We start from the raw sequence: 18,712 nt of genomic DNA, 5'->3' as shown, positions 1-18,712 counted from the left end.
AAAAATTATGTTACAATGAAAATTATATTTTTTTCTCCTTTATTTACCATATTAATATTATTATTATCATTTTAATTTTTTATTATTATTATCATTATCATTATTATTCTTTTTATTATTATTATTATTATTATTATTATTATTATTATTATTATTATTATTATTATTATTATTATTATTATTATTATTATTATTATTATTATTATCATTATTATTATTTTTATTACTGTTACCATTATTATTATATAAATGTTATTTTTATTAATATCATATAAAAAATAATCAGGGAGTTCCCTGAAAATAATATTGAAAGTGAGGCAATTGAAAAAAGTCGTTTGAATTGAGCTTTATTGTGCATTACCACAGTGAGTGTGGAGCACACTTTAGTTTTAAATTGACGCTTCTTCCCGCAATTTTTAACGTTTAGTTCTTTCAGTTCATTCACTGTCAACGTGTGTTTGAACGTGTCTATTCCTCATGTTATTTTAGAAAAAAAATGTACCTGGTGCAAAATTAGTGTCAAATTTTAACGTAGAACAACACAATGTAGTGCAATTAAAAAGGTATCAGAAAACAGTCAACTAAGGAAGAATGAAGATTTGGTTGCACGGTAAGGTTATGTTTACTATGTATTGTTATTCGCTAATGAAATGTCAAAAATAGAATAACTCTGATATCATTATTTATTGTTTTTATTAACATTCAATGGAAAAATTTAATAAAAATAAAATAAACTATATTTATATTGAAAAAATAACTTTAAAAGGAAAGTAACAATTTTTTTCACTTTTAACTTTAAAGTATCAATTTGATACTTTCAAAAAAACTGTGTTTTCCTCAAGTCGGATTTTTCAAAAATAGTTTTTTAATTCCTGGCAGAATTGTTTTGAGTCAAATTTTACAATTTTGAATTATTAACAATTAGAAAATGTCTTATCGAATAAATACTCTTTTCAAATAAGATTTTTTATGTTATATTTTATTTTATTTTATGTTATTATTACATTTTAAAAATCGATATTCATCAACTTTTTTTGTTATATTTCCATTACCGAGAGAATCTTTACGAAACATAATTTTAATTTGATTTAATTTAAACATAATTTTAACAAATTTTCGTAATTTAATTATATTGATGACTGTTCAAGTTTTTGTTGATATCATGAAGGTAAAATACCAGATAGAAACCTAAAAGATCTTATAAATTATTAACATCAGTGAAATTATAAAAAAGGATCGACATAAATTAGATATTTTTACGTTTTTAATAACAAAGAATTTTTAATTTAAAAAAAAATTGTCATTAGAGGCCAAAAAAAAATAAAAATTTGACACATTCTTACCCAGCAAGCACTCCTTAGTGATACATTCAACAATTTAACAGCAGCAATATTGCAGGGAATTTTACTTCTTATCATAATGAGTAACAAACTTTTTCTTATTCTACTCGGTTTCTTGTACCAAAGAGAATTGTATCTGTAAATTGATATAAATTACATATTTTAAAAATGAATTAAAAATTGAGACACAATTTTTACGAACAGAACTCTAAACTTTATGTCGAATTAATTTTGTAAATAAAAATATTTAAATAAAATATAATTTTAATTATTTTAAATTTATTTAATTTTATTTTAAAATTTTAATTTAAAAACAAACTTAAATATAAATTTAAAACTATGAAAAAATGAATAATTTATAAAATTTTTATATATAAATCATTTTAAAATTAAACCTTTGAAATAAAATATTACACAATATCTGTGAGACCAGCACTGTAGTCAATTATTCTTTGAGCGAAGAAAGTGTTAAAAAATAGATGAACTATGGAATTTCCAATAAAGGCCCCATATTTGACAGCTACTATAAAATTATTCGAATGTGCAACAATCTGTGAAAAAATAAATCCTAATATGTATATTTGGAATCGCAAAAGATTAATAAAATCGTGAAATATAGCTCACCTGAATAAAAAAAAAGGAAATGAAAATTTTATTTAATGTCACTATGAACATAAAGCAAGGCCAGTAGAGACTTTTAATGCTATCGCAGAATCTATCCAAGAAAAACTTTTATTTTTATTTTATTACTGTTTTAAACAAAAACTTTTTTTTTTAAATTACAATTTAAAAAAAAAAATCAAAAATGTTAAAACAATTTTTCTGAATGTACAAACTCAATTGCTCGATTATGCTCCAACACGCAATGAATCAACGCTATTTTATTATATTTCTCATTATCATTGCCATTTATTTTCTCTATATGTAAACTAAAATCCAAAAAATACTCATTAATAGCAAGAAATATCAAAATGGAAAAATAATTTTATTTAATTACAAAATTAATTAAAAGAAATTATATTACCCAATTTTTTTAAATAATCCACATGCATGCTCAATGGAAACAGCCAAAACGGATTCAAAAACAATGAAAATAACTGTTTCCAAAAATGTATTGAACGACAAATGTATAATGATCCAATAAAAATATTTCTCCGAGTAATTAAAATAATACACTCGAAATGGTAATTTATTTGATCGTGATTCATTTAATGATAAAATGAAATTAAATACTTTTGGATTCGTTGACATTAATGTGTAAGTAATAAACGAGCCAATTATACATCCTAGAATTTGGTCGATTAATTGTATTCAAATAAACTCTAAAAAAGTTTTCATAGGTATTATTATATTTTTGTACTGTACATAACACTTAAATTGTATATAATATTAGAATTTTTCAAAATGTCGGGTCCAATATGGCGGCCTTTTTTTCAAAATTCATCAAATTTGCTTGAAACCTGTTACTTGGAGATCTGACATTTTGAATTTTGAAAATCTGACTTCAGATTCATAATCAGCGACCCCGAAAACCCCCCAAGTAATAAATTTCAAGCCAATCCGTTAAATTTTTAATATTTTCGTCCACCATTTTGAATTTTGAAAATCTGAGTTCAGATTCGTAATCAGCGACCCCGAAAACCCCCCAAGTAATAAATTTCAAGCCAATCCGTTAAATTTTTAATATTTTCGTCCACCATTTTGAATTTTGAAAATCTGAGTTCAGATTCGTAATCAGCGACCCCGAAAACCCCCGAGTAATAAATTTCAAGCCAATCCATTAAGTTTTTAATATTTTCGTCCGCCATATTCGATCCGCCATTTTAAATTTTGAAAATCTGAGTTCAGATTCGTAATCATCGACCCTGAAAACCCACGAGTAATAAGTTTTAAACGAATTCGTTAAGTTTTAATATTTTTCGTCCGCCATTTTGGATCCGCCATTTTGAATTTTTTAAATCTGAGTTCAGATTCGTAATCAGCGACCCCGAAAACCCCCGAGTAATAAATTTTAAACGAATTCGTTAAAATATAATATTTTTCGTCCGCCATTTTGGATCCGCCATTTTGAATTTTGAAAATCTGACTTCAGATTCGTAATCAGCGACCCCGAAAACCCTCGAGTAATAAATTTTAAACGAATTCGTTAAGTTTGTAATATTTTTCGTCCGCCATTTTGGATCCGCCATTTTGAATTTTGAAAATCTGACTTCAGATTCGTAATCAGCGATCTCGAAAACCCCCAAGTGATAAGTTTTAACAAAATCCAATCTCTGGGCTTCCCGGGAGCACGTGAAAGGGTTAAAAAAAAAGTAAAGGTGCAGAATTTGTTGTTTTCTTTTGCATTAAAAAAAATTTTTTTTTAAATAAATGCATTATAAGAATATTGTGAAAGAGACGATAATCAATTTAATTAAGTGATTTACTTAAAAATACATTTACCAGTAAAAAATATAGTGAAACGTCGTCCATAATTTGCATGTTTAGAAATAATTAATTGATCCTGATCAGAGGACGAACATTCCCAATCGAATTTGATTTCTTGATAAAGTTTACTCAACTGTAAAATAAATTATTATTTATTGAATTATTGTCTACTTGGAATGATCTAAAAGCGATTAAAAAAATTTTGCCAAAAGATAGTACAATTTTTTATTTAAACTTTTCATTTTTTGCTAGTAAATAATTTTTTTCTTTATTAGCAAAAAAAATTTTTTTCTAGTTTTACATAATATTGAACATAATTGACCTTTTCTTGTTTAAATAAGAAAATAATGCTAAAACCAAAAGATGTGATTCCTGAAAATATTGTCGGAATACACTCCGTTAATTTTTCTACATTTCCGCATGCCTTTAAAAAATCATTTGCCTAGAAATCAAAAAAAGATATTTTCGTCAATATAAAAAAAGTGAATATAAAATGAATTAAATGAATATTAGTAAAATTCATAAAATTAATTATTAAATAATAGGTATAATATATAAGATGAATAAAATGAAAATTTGTCAATATTAATTTTGTTATTAAATATTTTAATTAAAGGAAAAATTACCGTGGGTATAAAAAAGATGAATATAGATGTAGAATTATAAAACACTGGATGGAAAAATTTCGCCGTTGATTATAAAAGGGCCATTGGCCAATGCAGGAAAGGAAAAATTTATTGATATAAAAATAACGATTGTCGAATGTGTCAGACATTATGTTTTCACCTAAAGGGTCAGTTTAAGACTGACGATTACTTTACAATGCAGAGAAGGGAATTTCAAGATAAAGTCAATATTACACAATTATTTATTCATTTTCAATCTTTTGCAGAAAAGAACAAAGTACTATTTGATTTTCCTGGAAGAAGAGAAATTATAATGTGCATTTAATGTAGTTGACAATTATCCTAAAGTCGTTTTGCAGGTTTCCAGCAGTACTTTAATAAATAATTTTCACACGAGATTCCACCCTTCTATAGGTTTAAAAATAGAATTTTCCTTCAGTCTTCCCTCAACCACAGAGCAGAGAAGAACTATAAGACTTATACTCTTTGGATTTGAATGACAATTTTCAATTATGAGTACACCACTAATTCTTCCGTATGCTTAAAATACGCTTTTTTGGGATTGGTGGTATACTTCTTTTTGTTTGAATCCTCTGTTCTAATTTAAGTTTAATAATTTTAAATTTAAATGCTACCCACGATGTTATACATTTTGTTTTTTATTTCAATATCGTAAACAAAAAATTTACTTTATTGCAATAAATCAAAAGTTTAGGAGTTAAAACGGTTCTATCTACAGATTTCTGCACCGACAATTTACCGACATTTTTAGCCCAGACTCAAACCACTTAGCCAAGATTCATAAAAATCGTTAAATTTTTCTTAAAAACTCAAAATTTTTATTTTCCTTCAACGAATAAGTAGGTTTTTTTTTAAAAAAAAATGAAAAACAGTATTAAAAAAATTTCTCATCTTACTATAAAACCTGGAAAATTGAAAAAAAAATTTGCTCCCTTAAAAAAAATAGGTTTGAAAAAAATTTATTCCCATAAAAGAAAATTTTTCCTTAAGAAGTTGTCGATAACAACAAAGTGAAACACGAGAACGAAGCCTTAACAATCTTGAAATAAAAATATATGAAAAATTAAATTCTGTTATAATAATAAATAGGGGAAAAAATAATTAATTAAAAACTGCTTTAAAAACATAATTAAATTAATTAAAAACTTAAAATTCTTACCGCCACACCCGTTTGATATGATATATCCAACATTTTGCCAGCTGTAATTTTACAAGGATTTCTACATCTTATCATAATGAGTATTAAATTTTTTTGCACTCTCACTGGAATTTGATCCCATTCAATATCGTATCTGTAAATTTATGGTTTTTATTTTTAAAAAAATTATGAATGTTCAAAAATATTTTTAATTTTACTTGGAAGATTGATAATTTTTTAAAAATATTATACACAATATCAGCGATACGAGTACTGTAGTCCATTAATTTTTGCGATAAAAAACTGTCAATCACAAGATTCACTCCGGATGCACTAGTGAGGACTCCAAACTTTAAAACAATTTCAAAATCATCAATATGTGTGACAACCTAAAACAATGTTAAAAAGAAGAAAGAAATTTGAGACACTTTGTTCTTTTAGTTGAAAATAATGCAAAATTTTTGTAATATTTATGATGGAAACAAAAAAATTTAATGAGTCATTTAAATTGAGAAAAATAGAGTCAAAGAAACATGTAAATATTTAAAAATTTTCACCTCAATTAGAGAAAGAGAAAAGAAAATGCAATTCAATGATATTACGACAAAAAAGCATGGACTGTATATCGATTCGATGTCGTCGCAATATCTGTGAAGAAAATTTATAAAATCTTTGACGAATATTAAAATAATTTTCTTTTTTTAAATATACAAACTCAATTGCTCGATTATGTTGCTCCACGCAATAGGATACTATCTTTAAATTCTCCATTTCGGCTTTTTTATTACTAATTTTTCTCAAATGTACGCTGAAAAATATTTATTCTTTTATATTTATATCTCTTTAGTATCTTTTCCTATCTTTTGGATAAAAATTTTCTCTTGGGTCAAAAGAAGGTTTTCTGTTTTGGACCAGAAGAAAATTTCTTGGATAAAAATTTCCTTTTGGGTCAAAAGAAGGTTTTCTATTTTGAATCCCTTTTAGTATAAAATCGATCAAAATTTTCTTTTGGCTCAAAAGAAGATTTTCTATTTTGTATCCCTTTTATACTAAATAAAGGATAAAAATTTCCCTTTGGGTCAAAAGAAGGTTTTCTGTTTTGAATCATAAAAAAAGTTCTTGGATCAAAATTTTGTTTTGGACCAAAAGAAGATTTTCTAGTTTGAATCCCTATTAGTATAAAAGGGATCAAAATTTCTTGGATCAAAAATTTCTTTTGGGATCAAAAGAAGATTTTCTATTTTTTATTCCTTTTATACTAAATAAAGGATCAAAATATCCTTTTGGGTCAAAAGAAGCTTTTCTGTTTTGGACCAGAAGAAAAGTTCTTGGATCAAAATTTCCTTTTGGGTCAAAAGAAGGTTTTCTATTTTGGATAAAAAAAAAAGTATAAAAGGGATTCAAAACAGAAAATCTTCTTTCGACCCAAAAGAAAATTTTGATCCAAGAGATAAATTTCTGGTTGTAGAGATCATATGAGTTACCCGATTAATTCAAATAGTCCGCAAGCATGTTCGATGCTAACTGCTAGAAAGGACTCGAAAAAAATGTAAACAAAAACTAAAACGAAACAGTTAAATGCAGCAAAAGTAGTGACCCAATAGAAATGTTCCTCAGAGTAGTCAACAAAGTAATACAAAGGGAAGGGCAAATCCTTTGGTCTTGATTCATTTAGAGGTGCAACAATATCAAGAAATTGTGGAAATAGCGGCGGCATTACGTAACCAATACATCCTCCCATCAGACTTCCTAAAAATGTATGCTAATTTAGAGTAAACTTTGATAAACTTTTATAAACTTTAACAAACTTGAACAAAATTTAACAAACTAAAAATAACTGAAAGTAGAATATAAAAATGGGAAATTTTATAAATTAATAGTTAAGAATTAGTTAAAATGGTACAATATGAACCTATACAGATTATAGTGACAAGTCTTCCATAATTTGCATGAGTAGAAATAATTAATTGTTCCTGAACAGAAGGCCAAAATTTCCATATTGATTCTATTTCGTTCAGTAATTTTTTTATCTACTAAAAATATTACGAACATTATTTTTTTGTTTTATGATTAAAATCTTATGATATATATATGACTAAATACTAATTACTTTCTTATTTTTTTAATTCGAATAATAAAAGACCAAATGGACAATATAAAAATATACAAATCGTGAAAATTATACCTTTTCTTGTTTAAAAAAGAAAACATTGATTATAGTCCAGACGTTAACTGTTGCAAAATGTATGGCGAGACACTCAATTATTTTCTCATCATCACCCCATATATTAAAAAAACCTGCCGTCTATCGATTTTGAAATTTAAATATTATACGGATTTTTAATCTTATAAGATTCAATACACTTAAGTTATAAATTAAATATTTATTTGGAGAAACATTTACCAAAAAAATAAGAAAAGTGGAAAGACTCAAAAAGATGAAAATATGAATAGTAAAATTTCGTTTTCGACTGTAAAAAGGCCAATGGCCAAGGGAGGACAAAAATAACTTCATCAAATAAAAATAACGACTATCAAAAAAGTCAGTCATTTCTGTTAGAAATTATAATTCAGAATTGCGGATTTTTTTCTCACCTTGACACCATAGATAAATTTACCTACAGGTACTTTTTACAAGACGTTCAATATTAATTTTTCTTGAAATTACTCCACTCTGCGAGTTTGTAGTTTTCGATTATAATCTTTATAAATATTTCTATGCTGAATTTGTGTCTCTAGCTTCTAATGGCTATATCCTCCTGCGTGGATTTTTTTTTATTAGTCTCTCTTTAAACGTAAGAAACAACAGTTCTCTTCTGCTTTGATTTTAAACCATATGTAATATGTTAGTCAAATTAAGTCAATTTTTTTTAAATTATTATAGTCAATATGAATGAGGGGGAAAAATTTATCAAAATATTGCAGACAAACCTATTAATTTTAATTAATAATTAAATCTTTTCTTTAATTCTCAATAAACTTTTTTATTTTCGAAATTAACAAGTGATTTTTTCTATATATAAATAAAAGATAAAATATTTAAGAAGGAGTCACTGTAAGCCATTGTAATTGTAATTGTAATTTCATAAACTCTTCAAGTTGTGGTTGATAACATCATAGTGAAATACGAGATAAAAGTCTAAAACATATTATGAGAAGTCCACATTAGTAAGATGTTAATGTAAAAATAATAAATTTTTTTGTAAATACAATCAAGTATTCTTTATCGAATATATTAATATAAAATAAATACAGTGAAACCTGTTGAAATGCAACTCGATTTTCTAAATTTTATTACTGCAAACAATACATAGAAAATTGTCTTATAATTTTGTAATATTTTTGTACAATATTCCTAGACCGTGGAAAAATAATTCATATTGCAAAATTTTTGAATAAAAAAAAATTTTTTAAATAACTTTTTATCAAAATTCCCCAGCGACAGGTTCGACTGTATATATATAAATATAAAAATTGCTAAACTAAAGATTTTTTTTTGGAAATTCTTACCCAACAAGCACTCCTCAGTGATATGTTTAACAATTTAACAGCAGTTATGTTACAAGGAATTCTGCTTCTTATCATAATGAGTAACAAACTTTTTCTTATTCCAGACGGTTTTTTATACCACAAAGAATTGTATCTGTAAATTTAAACGATCTTCTTTATAGACAAGTCCCTGATTTTTTTCTTTTTTTTTTTTTTTTTTTTTTTTTTGAAATAAAATATTACACAGTATCTGTAAGACCAGTACTGTAGTCCATTATTCTTTGCGCAAAGTGTGTGTTAAAAAACAGGTGAATCATGGAATTTCCAACAAAGGCCCCATATTTAACAGCTACTATGAAATTATTCGAATGTGCAACAATCTGTGAAAAAATAAATACGGAAATTGTTAATTTTGAATTTAATTTAATTTGAAATTTTCTAAAAATTATAGTAGAAGTAAATTAATAAAAGTTAATTATACTTTTTGAAATAATAAACAAAAATTTTAAATAATACTCACTTGAATCAGAGAAACGGAAATAAAAATACTATTTAATGTAACTATGAACATAAAGCACGGCCAGTAAAGAGCTTTAATACTGCCACAAAATCTAAAAATTTAATTTTCAAAAATTAAATATTAATTTTAATATATAAATATTTTCAAAATCGTATTTTCAAGTACAATAGGAAATTTTCCAAATAATATACAAACTCAATTGCTCGATTATGTTCCGAAACGCAATACATCAGGGCTCTCAAGTTATCTTTTTCCGTATCAGTACAATTAATTTTCTGCACATGTAAACTAAAAAAATACCAAAAATTTACTAAAAAAAAAGTAAAAAAAAAAAAAAAAAAAAAAAAAGTAACCAAAATAATTTTTTTTTTAAATTACATTTTAAAATTACCCAATTTTTTTGAATAATCCACATGCATGCTCAATGGACACAGCCAAAACTGATTCGAAAACAATAAAAATCACCGTCTCCAATAGTGTATTAAAGGAAAAATGTACAATAATCCAGTAAAAATATTTTTCCGAATAATTAAAAAAATAATACACATGACATGGTAGTTGATTTGTTCGCGATTCGTTCACTGGTAAAATCATATTGAAAAATTGTGGAGTTGATGACATTAGTGTATTATATGTTATTAATGAGCCAATTATGCATCCTGGAAATTGGTGCCATTTATTGAATTCGAAAATTCTAAAAAAAAAAATATCTTCTCATGTAATGAGAATTTAATGTAATGTAACTTTTTCCTTCTTTTATAAAAATAAAGTTTGACCTGTAAAAAAAATTGTGAACCGTCGTCCATGATTTGCGTGTTTTGAAATAATTAATTGATCCTGATCAGAGGACAAACATTCCCAATCGAATTTGATTTCTCGATAAAGTTTTATCAACTGTAAAAAATAATAGAAATTTAAAATTTAAAAACTAATTTCATTAATTTTAATTCAGGATGGCCGCTGGACCGGGAAACCATGAAAACCGGAAAATGAAAAAGCATTTTTTTTTTGTACCGGGAAAACCCGGGAAATGACAGTAAATGATTTTACGATTAAAGATATTAAAAAAAAAATGTATTACAAAATTTTTTGGAAATTCAATGATTTTTAAAGTTTTTAAAATAACCGTGTTTCTTAATAATTGAAATTAAACAATTAAGTTATTGAATTTTATTAAAATTTTTAGAAAATAATTAACATCTTTTTAGAATTTCATTACAATTTTCAAAAATAATTTTAATAAAAATCTTTAAAAATTGAAGTGTTTCGAAGGATTTATTAAATTTTAGAAGATAATTGAATTTTTGCAAAGATTTTACTTTTTAAAAAAATAATTGAATTGTTTCGAAAGATTTATTAAAATTTTAGAAAATAATTGAATTCTTGAGAAAAAATTTTATAACGAATTAAAAAAAAAATTGAATTCTTTCGTGAAAATTTATTGAAAATAATTGAATTTTTGCAAAGATTTTACTATATTTAAAAAAAGAATTTAATTATGAAAGATTTATTAAAATTTCAAAAAATAATTGAATTTAGTCGTGAAATTTTATTAAGAATTTAAAAAAAAATAGGATTCTTTCATGAATTATTTTCAAAGTAGTATTATTAAAAATAATTGAATTTTTTCGAAGGATTTTTAAAAATTTTAGAAAATAATTGAATTCTTTTAAAAAATTTTATAACGAATTAAGAAAAAAAATTGAATTCTTTCGTGAAATTTTATTAAAAATTATTTTAAAAAATTGAATATTTGGCTAAAAATTTTACTATTCATAAAAATAATATTGAATTTTTCAAAAGAATGTTATTACTTTATAAAAATAATTGATTTCTTGCAAAGAATTTTTTTCATTGAATTTCTACAAAAGAATTTTATTATTTATGGAAATACCTAATTGAATTTTTGCAAAGAGTTTTATTAAAATTTTTGAAAATCCTAATTGAATTCTCTTGAAGAATTTCTTTCAATTTCTTTTAAATAAGGGAATTCCTTTAATAAATTTTAATTGAAAATTTTTACAGTAATTGAATTTTATATACAATTTCTTTCAAGTTTTTAAAATAATTTTAATAAAAATTTTTAAAAAATTGAAGAGACCGGGAAATATCAGTGAATTTTTTTTATAAAAAAGTGGCCACCCTGAAATTTTAAGAAATAGTCTTTTAGTCAGAAAAATTGGAAATTTTTCATAAATTATCAAAGAATTAACCTTCTCTTGTTTAAATAAGAAAATAATGCTAAAACTAAGAGAAGTTATTCCTGAACAAACTGTTGGTATACACTCCGTTAGTGTATTCATGTTTCCGCATGCTTTAAAAAAACCAGTTGCCTAGAAAAAAAAACATTTTTGTTAATTTTACTGAAAATTTTTAAAATTTCGAAATTTCGTATTTTAAAAATTTTAAGATTCCAATTTCTATTTGAGTCTGGTTATTTTTGCAACTTTAAAAGTTTTTCAAATAGAACATTAAAAAAATTTTTAAATTTGAAAGTAATTTTTTGAAAATTGTACTGTATTTTAAAAACACTACATATTTTTGAAAGTGAAAAAACTCTGAGAATTAAAATTTTAATTAATAAATATTACCGTTGGAATAAAGAAAATGAATAGATGCAGAATGATGAAACACTGAATGGAAAAATTTCGCTTTTCGTTATGAAAAGGCCACTGGCCAATGCAAGATAAGAAGAATTTATTGACATAAAAATAATGATTGTCGAAGGTGTTCGACATTATATTCCACCTGAAAGGGTTCGGTTAAGTCACACGATTTCTTAGCGGATAAAAGTAAAAAGCTAACTCGCGATAAAATCAATGCCTATAACATAAATTATTTATTCCGTTTTCATCCATTCAGAAAAGAACAAAGTATTATTTGAATTTCCAAAAGGGAATTTTAAATCATCTTTTAACAGAATAAACCTAAAGTTGTAATTATCTTGAATATGTTTTCAAGGGACATTTAATATCTCCATAATTATCTTTATAAATAATTCTTTGTTGAACGTTCACTATAGAATTTTCACCCTTCTTTAGTCTCCATATGTGACTTCGCTGTCAGTTCTCCCTCAATCTTCGAGCAGGAAGTAAGTTTACTTTTCATAAAGAAACAAATTTACTTCTTATCAGTGAAAAATCTGTCTACTATTAAAGACAATAAACTTCGACATCGGAATTCAAAATTTTTATATTCTAACCCACTAGGTCGCTAATTTCTTTTACAAATTTTACAATTTCCATATAATTTTTATTTCCATTTTCCCTTTTGCTAAAATAGTCAAAATCCTCTAGGTTGTCGTTGATAACAGCAAAGTAAAATACGAGAAAGAAGTCTGAAGAACCTAAAGTATTAAAATTAGTAATTGTCCATTTTTTAAAATCACAGTTAGTGTTTTAAATTTTTTATCACTAATAAGAAGAATTATTTCTAAAGATGATAATCTTCAAAAATCGAAAGAGAAAAATTCTTACCGCTGTAGCAGTTCTAAATGATAAATCCAACATTTTCCCAGCTGTTATTTTGCACGGAATTCTGCTCCTCATCATAATAAAAACAAAATTTCTTTTTACTCTCAATTGCATTTGATTCCAAGGAATATCATATCTAGCAAAACCGAAAATTCATTTATTACACAAAAACTATACTTGATAGTTTTTAAAAATAATAATAAAACCTGTTGTTAGAAAATATAAAGAAATATTACACAATATCTGCGAGTTCGGTACTGTGGTCCATTAGTCTTTGGGAAAAAAAATTTGGAATCATAAGATTCGTTGAGGAAGAGAAAACGAACAATCCGAATTTAGCAGCTATTGCAAAATCATTAAGATGCGTAACAATCTAAAAAATGATCATTTTCATTAGAAACCAAAACTTTAGAGATAAAGTAATAGATTAAAAATACTAAATGGAAATTTAATAGAAGTATGTACATGAATAGAAATTTTTTTCTAAATTTTACAGAAAAAAATTTAATCTTCAAAAGTTAAACAAATTTTATTTTGAAATTATCTGAATATACACCTCATATAGTGAGAGAGAAAAGAACATACAATTCACCGACACTACGAAGAAAAGACAAGGACTGTAAATCGATTCAATAATATCGCAATATCTATAATAAAAAATAAAAAATTACATTTTTATATAAAAAAAAATTTTCTGGAATACTTTTAAAAAATTTTTACAAATACAAACTTAATAGCTTGATTATGTTGCTCCACGCAAAAATAAACTATTTGCAAATTTTCCATTTCCGTCATTTTAGCATTAAGCGTTCTTAAATTTAAACTGAAACAAAAATTTTTTATATAACTTCTTTTTCAAAATTTCAAAATTAAAATTTAAACTTTGAAAATTGTAATGAAAATTCATGTTACCTGATTAATTTGAATAAACCACATGCATGTTCGATACTAACAGCTAAAACAGATTCAAAGGCAATTAAAATAATTAGTATTGAAAAGGAGTTACATGTAAAATAAAGGACGATCCAATTGAAATGTTTTTCGGAATAGTTAAGAAAGTAATAGATTGGATATGGCGCTTCCTTTGATCTTGATTCATTTAGAGGTACAATAATATCGAGAAGTCGTGGAAATATCGGCTGTATTATATAAGCAGCTACTGCTCCCGATAGGATTCCTAAAAATAATAATCTTTCAATAAATTCCATCTGTGTAAAACTGACAAAAATTTTTTAAAAATTAATACCCTACATTAAAAATTAATTCCTCGATTTAAACTCTAAATTAAAAAATTAATAATCAAAATTATAATTCTTTTTTAATTAATAAATAAAGTAAAGAAAGATGAAAGAGATTTGCAGACAACAACTTGACCTATACAGATAATTGTAATAAGTCTTCCATAATTTGCGTGGGTGGAAATAATTTTTCTTTCCGGGATAGATGACCAAAATTTCCAAATAGATTCCGTTTCAATGAACAATTCTCTAATCTATAAAAAAGAATACTCGACAACAAAACAAGAAACTATGTTCGTTCCAAAAACTTTCCTAAAACGTTTTTACAAACATATTAATATTCTTAAAATTTTTTTAAACCTTATTTTCCGGGCATGAAAGGTTTTAAGAATCTTTTTGGAACAAACAATTTTTTTTTGCCCAAATTTTTTTTTAACCCTGGTAGGTTATCAGTTCTAAGTAGTTAAACATTTCTAAATTACAAAAACCCATCTCCACCTTTTGGACCTTTACCTTATTTTGTTTAAAATAAAGTACAATCATAACACACAAAAGAGTAATTGACGTAATATCTATTGCGATGCACTCAATCAATTTTTCCATATCATCCCGTGCTTTATAACAACCTCCAGTCTGAGGAAAAATTAGTATTTCAAATGTTAATTCTACAATAATTTCATATATGAAAATAGAGAAAAATTACCAATGACGTAGTGAATATTAATAAATTAAAGAATACGAAACACTGAATGCAAAGGTTCCGTTTTTTATTATGAAAAGGCCATTGGCCGAGACATGTTAAGAAAAATTTAAGCAAATAAAAATAACGGTTATCAAACAGTTTAGTCATTTTTATCAGAAGGTATAATGGTGAACTGATACTTTTTCTTACCTTGAAATAATAAATTACTGTTAAATTAACTTTCCCAGGATAACTAAACTAGAAATACATTGTTAATTCTCTTAAAATTACTTGGGAAGAAACTTTTAAAGAAGTTTAGTTTTCAATTACCTTTATAAATATTTCTGAACTAGAATCAAGCCTCTAGATTTTTATTTTTTAATGCCCATGTATAGGCATTAACCTTTACTGGAGTATAGTTTTCTAAGAAACAGATCATTAATGATGAAACATAACATTTTTGAATCGTACTAACAAGATCTGTTCCGTCAGTAAAAATGTAAATAATTACTAAATATTGTTACAAAAAGTAAAAAAGCAGTAGTTAGACCTAATCGACCCAAAATAAAAGTTTTGGTAGAGGGAAGGAATCATTACTGTTAGAAGTGCTACGAAGTGGAGTAGAAGCCGATTTTTAAAATCTAAGATCGTGAAAATCAGATTTTTAGTAATCGTGTTAATGTATTTACTTTCTGGAAATTAAAAAATTAAACCTATGAGTGGAAATAGGGGATACAGGACACCAATTTAGATATCGCAAAAGTCTACGAGAACCGAAGGTATGACAACATTATTCTTAAAATAACATCATTTATCCAATTATCAATTTATTAAAACTACATGCACTGGAATTTAATGTAAAATTCTTGCAGTGTCGAGTCGACATATCAGTATATAAAATGTCAGCAAAAACTCTAACGATATATTTAATAATTTTACTGCACTTATTCTGCATGGAATTCTGCTTCTAATCATAATAAGTAGCAAACTCTTTTTTATTCTCGATGGCATTTGGTACCAAAATGTATTGTATCTGTAAATTAATAACAAATTTAATATGCTTGCTGTGCTCTCTTAGAAATTATCATAGTTTTTCTGGTAAAAATATATTGGATATGGTATACGAATTTTTTTCCATATAAATTCTTGATAGTTTCTAAGATAATGTATCTAGGTGCGGTATGGGTCCTATAGTGGCATGTGGACCTAACAAAAGATTCCATTATAGTTGGAAAAGCATAGTCGTATATTCGTTCTTTTCTTACTAATGGGATTTTCTAGTTAGTCCATATTCCACCAGGACCCTTGCAGATCTAAGTAAATTATCTATGTTTTAAAATTAAAACTAAGATTTCAATTGTTTTCAACAATTAAAAATTTATACACTTTTAAGAGTTGATATTAAACATTTTATGTAAATTATTACACAGTGTCTGTGAGACTAGTACTGTAGTCGATTATTCTTCGTGCAAATAGAGTGTTGTAAAATAGGTATACTATGCAACTTGCTACAAAGGCGCCATATTTCACTGAGCCTGTGAAATTATTGGAATGTGCGAAAACCTGAAATATATATTTTTAAATAGCCCCTCGGTCGGTAGGAAATATAACCTCGCAGTGCCTCGATCGAAGGTTAGTTGAGAGACGCTATAATCTTCTGTATGCATATTAACTACAGATGGTAATAGAAATACGCAAAAATTCATTTTACCTTCTTCTTTGACAACGCGTACGATACGTATTTCAGTTGGTCGTCTCTCAGCTAACCTCTCAGCTACAAGTCCCGATCAGTTTTTGAATAAAGTAACATGAGTAATTTGTAATTTTTTCTAAAGATATTAATTACATAAAAAAAAATCATTCTTTTAGAAATACGAAATTTGTGACTAAACGGAATTAAGAAAATTAGAGCATTAAAATTTTAGACCCTCACCTGTATGAACGAAACAGAAATAAAGAATCTTTTCAATGTCACTATACACATAAAGCAGGGCCAATAGAGAGATTCAATACTGTCACAAAATCTAAAAAAAAATAATAGGAAAATAGTTTTCTCTAATATTAATAAAAATTTTATTCTACAACTTTTAAATATACAAACTCAATTGCTCGATTATGTTGCGAAACGCAATAAGTCACTGCTTTCAGATTTTCAATTTCAGTCTGATAGCTATGTATTTTCTGTATACATAATCTAAAAAGGAAAATATTTCAGAAAAAAGTAAAAAAAAAACATTAATTTCATTTCAATAAAAAAATTTTGAAACGATATGTGAAGTAGGTGAAGAGAGAGGTAAAGAGATTAATGAATTAGATCAAAGATTGGAGGAATATAATTTTTGGAAAATTAAATTACCCAATTTTTTCAAATGAACCACATGCATGTTCAATCGAAATTGACAAAACTAATTCAAAGCTAATAAAAATACAAGTTTCCAAAACTGTATTAAATGAAAAATAAAGTATAATCAAATAAAAATGCTTCTCCGAATAAGTCACTGAGTAATAAATTTGAAAAGTCCATTCATTCGGTTGCGATTTATTCACCAGGAGGAAATTAAAAACATGTAGAGTTGATATTATTCCATAAGTAATTAACGCTCCTATTATGCAACCTAGAATTTAATTTAAAAAATTTTTTAAATTAAAAATTTTAAACTTAAAAAAAACAGTTAAATTAAAAAATAATTTGCTTAAATGGAAAAAATGTTTTGACCTGTAAAAAAAATGGTCAAACATCTTCTACGGTTTGCACGTTTGGAAATAATGAACTCCTCCTGATTCGATGACAAACATTCCCAATCGAATTTAATTTCACGATATAGTTTATTTAACTGTAAATATTTTTTATTATTATGTACTTTATACTTTACATTCTTAAAAAAAAGGAAAAAGGTTAGATAGTAGGTTCTATTTGCAAAAACTGGAAATTTGACCTTTTCTTGTTTAAAGAAAAATATAATGCTAAAACTAAGAGACGTGAATCCTACAAAAATTGTCGGCATGCCCTCCGTTATTCTGTTCGAATTTCCACATGTCTTCAAAAAGCCAGTTGCCTAAAAATTTATAATAATAAAATTTATAATAATAGTGTACATACATAAAATGTAATTACATTTTTAAAATTATAGATTCTGTAATATTTCTTTTGGAAAATATTAATAATTTTATCGAGACGTTAATTTTACTATATTTATTTTATACAGTTTCGAAATTCAATCAATAGTATGTCAGATTTAAATTACCTTAGAAGTAAAAGAAATGAATAGATGTAAAATTATAAAACATTGTATTGCAAGATTTCTTCTCGTACTGTGAAACGGCCACTGACCAATGCAAGATAAGAAAAATTTATTGACATAAAAGTAACGATTATTAAAGATGTGCGACATTATTGTATACCCTATGGGGGATTGATAAAGACTGAGAATTTTCATAATGTGAAACAGTAGAATCTCTCTCTCTCGCGTATTCTAATTAATTATTTATAATTAGCCATTTAAGAAGGGTAGAAAACACTTATTCGGATTTCCTGAAATGAAATAAATTTTCACTTAGTATTTAACTGAGTGGACAATGTATAATTATCTTAAAATCGTTTCATTGGAACTTTACGGGTTTCCATAATTATATTCATTAATAATTCTCTAACGAGTTTCACGCTATAAAGCACGAAAGTCTCTATAGCTTTTGCAAGCTATTTTTCAGTCAGTCCTTCCTCAACCTTCGATTAGATAGGAACAGTAATGTTTCTCTTC

General features: G+C 25.6%; 3 protein-coding genes across 6 annotated transcripts; all 3 read right to left on the bottom strand.

The window, feature by feature from the left end:
* Positions 1-1,054: 1,054 nt before the first annotated feature.
* LOC122505620 (putative odorant receptor 85d) lies at positions 1,055-4,046 on the bottom strand. Of its 2 annotated transcripts, XM_043617362.1 has the most exons (7): positions 3,783-4,046; positions 2,365-2,662; positions 2,177-2,269; positions 1,965-2,055; positions 1,755-1,891; positions 1,344-1,476; positions 1,055-1,188 (listed from the first exon to the last, which is right to left on the bottom strand). In XM_043617362.1, exons 2-7 carry the CDS (start codon positions 2,589-2,591, stop codon positions 1,144-1,146), a joined length of 726 nt encoding a protein of 241 aa, XP_043473297.1. In that variant the 5' UTR covers positions 2,592-2,662; positions 3,783-4,046; the 3' UTR covers positions 1,055-1,143. The 2 variants fall into 2 exon arrangements, with proteins under 2 accessions (XP_043473297.1, XP_043473296.1); XM_043617361.1 differs by having other exon boundaries at positions 1,093-1,476.
* Positions 4,047-5,399: 1,353 nt separating this feature from the next.
* On the bottom strand, positions 5,400-14,888 carry LOC122505641. Its single transcript, XM_043617394.1, has 20 exons — positions 14,786-14,888; positions 14,409-14,526; positions 13,947-14,211; positions 13,765-13,857; positions 13,591-13,681; positions 13,271-13,407; positions 12,991-13,170; positions 12,153-12,309; positions 11,775-11,894; positions 10,338-10,455; positions 9,953-10,220; positions 9,757-9,849; positions 9,562-9,652; positions 9,285-9,421; positions 9,063-9,195; positions 7,190-7,314; positions 6,110-6,200; positions 5,805-5,941; positions 5,574-5,706; positions 5,400-5,453 (listed from the first exon to the last, which is right to left on the bottom strand). The coding sequence occupies exons 1-20, from the start codon at positions 14,873-14,875 to the stop codon at positions 5,400-5,402; spliced, it is 2,631 nt and encodes an 876-aa protein (XP_043473329.1). The 5' UTR covers positions 14,876-14,888.
* Positions 14,889-15,790: 902 nt separating this feature from the next.
* LOC122505617 lies at positions 15,791-18,703 on the bottom strand. 3 transcript variants are annotated; one of them, XM_043617354.1, is made up of 8 exons: positions 18,570-18,703; positions 18,200-18,486; positions 17,671-18,010; positions 17,311-17,569; positions 17,056-17,148; positions 16,888-16,978; positions 16,381-16,517; positions 15,791-15,987 (listed from the first exon to the last, which is right to left on the bottom strand). In XM_043617354.1, the coding sequence occupies exons 2-8, from the start codon at positions 18,389-18,391 to the stop codon at positions 15,807-15,809; spliced, it is 1,293 nt and encodes a 430-aa protein (XP_043473289.1). In that variant the 5' UTR covers positions 18,392-18,486; positions 18,570-18,703; the 3' UTR covers positions 15,791-15,806. The 3 variants fall into 3 exon arrangements, with proteins under 3 accessions (XP_043473289.1, XP_043473290.1, XP_043473288.1); XM_043617355.1 differs by having other exon boundaries at positions 17,671-17,788; positions 17,891-18,010; positions 18,200-18,582; XM_043617353.1 differs by having other exon boundaries at positions 18,200-18,582.
* Positions 18,704-18,712: the final 9 nt, after the last annotated feature.

Source organism: Leptopilina heterotoma, unplaced genomic scaffold, assembly GCF_015476425.1.
Source record: "Leptopilina heterotoma isolate Lh14 unplaced genomic scaffold, ASM1547642v1 Lhet_361, whole genome shotgun sequence".
NCBI classification, from domain to species: domain Eukaryota; kingdom Metazoa; phylum Arthropoda; class Insecta; order Hymenoptera; family Figitidae; genus Leptopilina; species Leptopilina heterotoma.
Note: the sequence above shows the minus strand (reverse complement) of the source record. Positions and strands in the feature narration are given on the sequence as shown.

Bases quoted from the DNA above. Each gene is read 5' to 3' on its own strand.
- LOC122505620 (XM_043617361.1), bottom strand. From the start codon at position 2,591: ATGTCAACGAATCCAAAAGTATTTAATTTCATTTTATCATTAAATGAA. The intron at 2,056-2,176 runs GTTTGTACATTC...TTTCTTGGATAG, and splicing joins GAGCATAATCGAGCAATTGA to ATTCTGCGATAGCATTAAAA. The intron at 1,892-1,964 runs GTGAGCTATATT...ATTTTTTCACAG, and splicing joins TTTCCTTTTTTTTTATTCAG to ATTGTTGCACATTCGAATAA.
- LOC122505641 (XM_043617394.1), bottom strand. From the start codon at position 14,875: ATGGAAAAATTGATTGAGTGCATCGCAATAGATATTACGTCAATTACT. The intron at 5,942-6,109 runs GTGAAAATTTTT...ACATTGTTTTAG, and splicing joins TTTCTCTTTCTCTAATTGAG to GTTGTCACACATATTGATGA. The intron at 5,707-5,804 runs GTATAATATTTT...ATAAATTTACAG, and splicing joins ACTCGTATCGCTGATATTGT to ATACGATATTGAATGGGATC.
- LOC122505617 (XM_043617354.1), bottom strand. From the start codon at position 18,391: ATGAAAATTCTCAGTCTTTATCAATCCCCCATAGGGTATACAATAATG. The intron at 17,149-17,310 runs GTAATTTAATTT...TTTCCTTTTTAG, and splicing joins GGTTCATTTGAAAAAATTGG to ATTATGTATACAGAAAATAC. The intron at 16,518-16,887 runs GTGAGGGTCTAA...TATATATTTCAG, and splicing joins TTTCTGTTTCGTTCATACAG to GTTTTCGCACATTCCAATAA.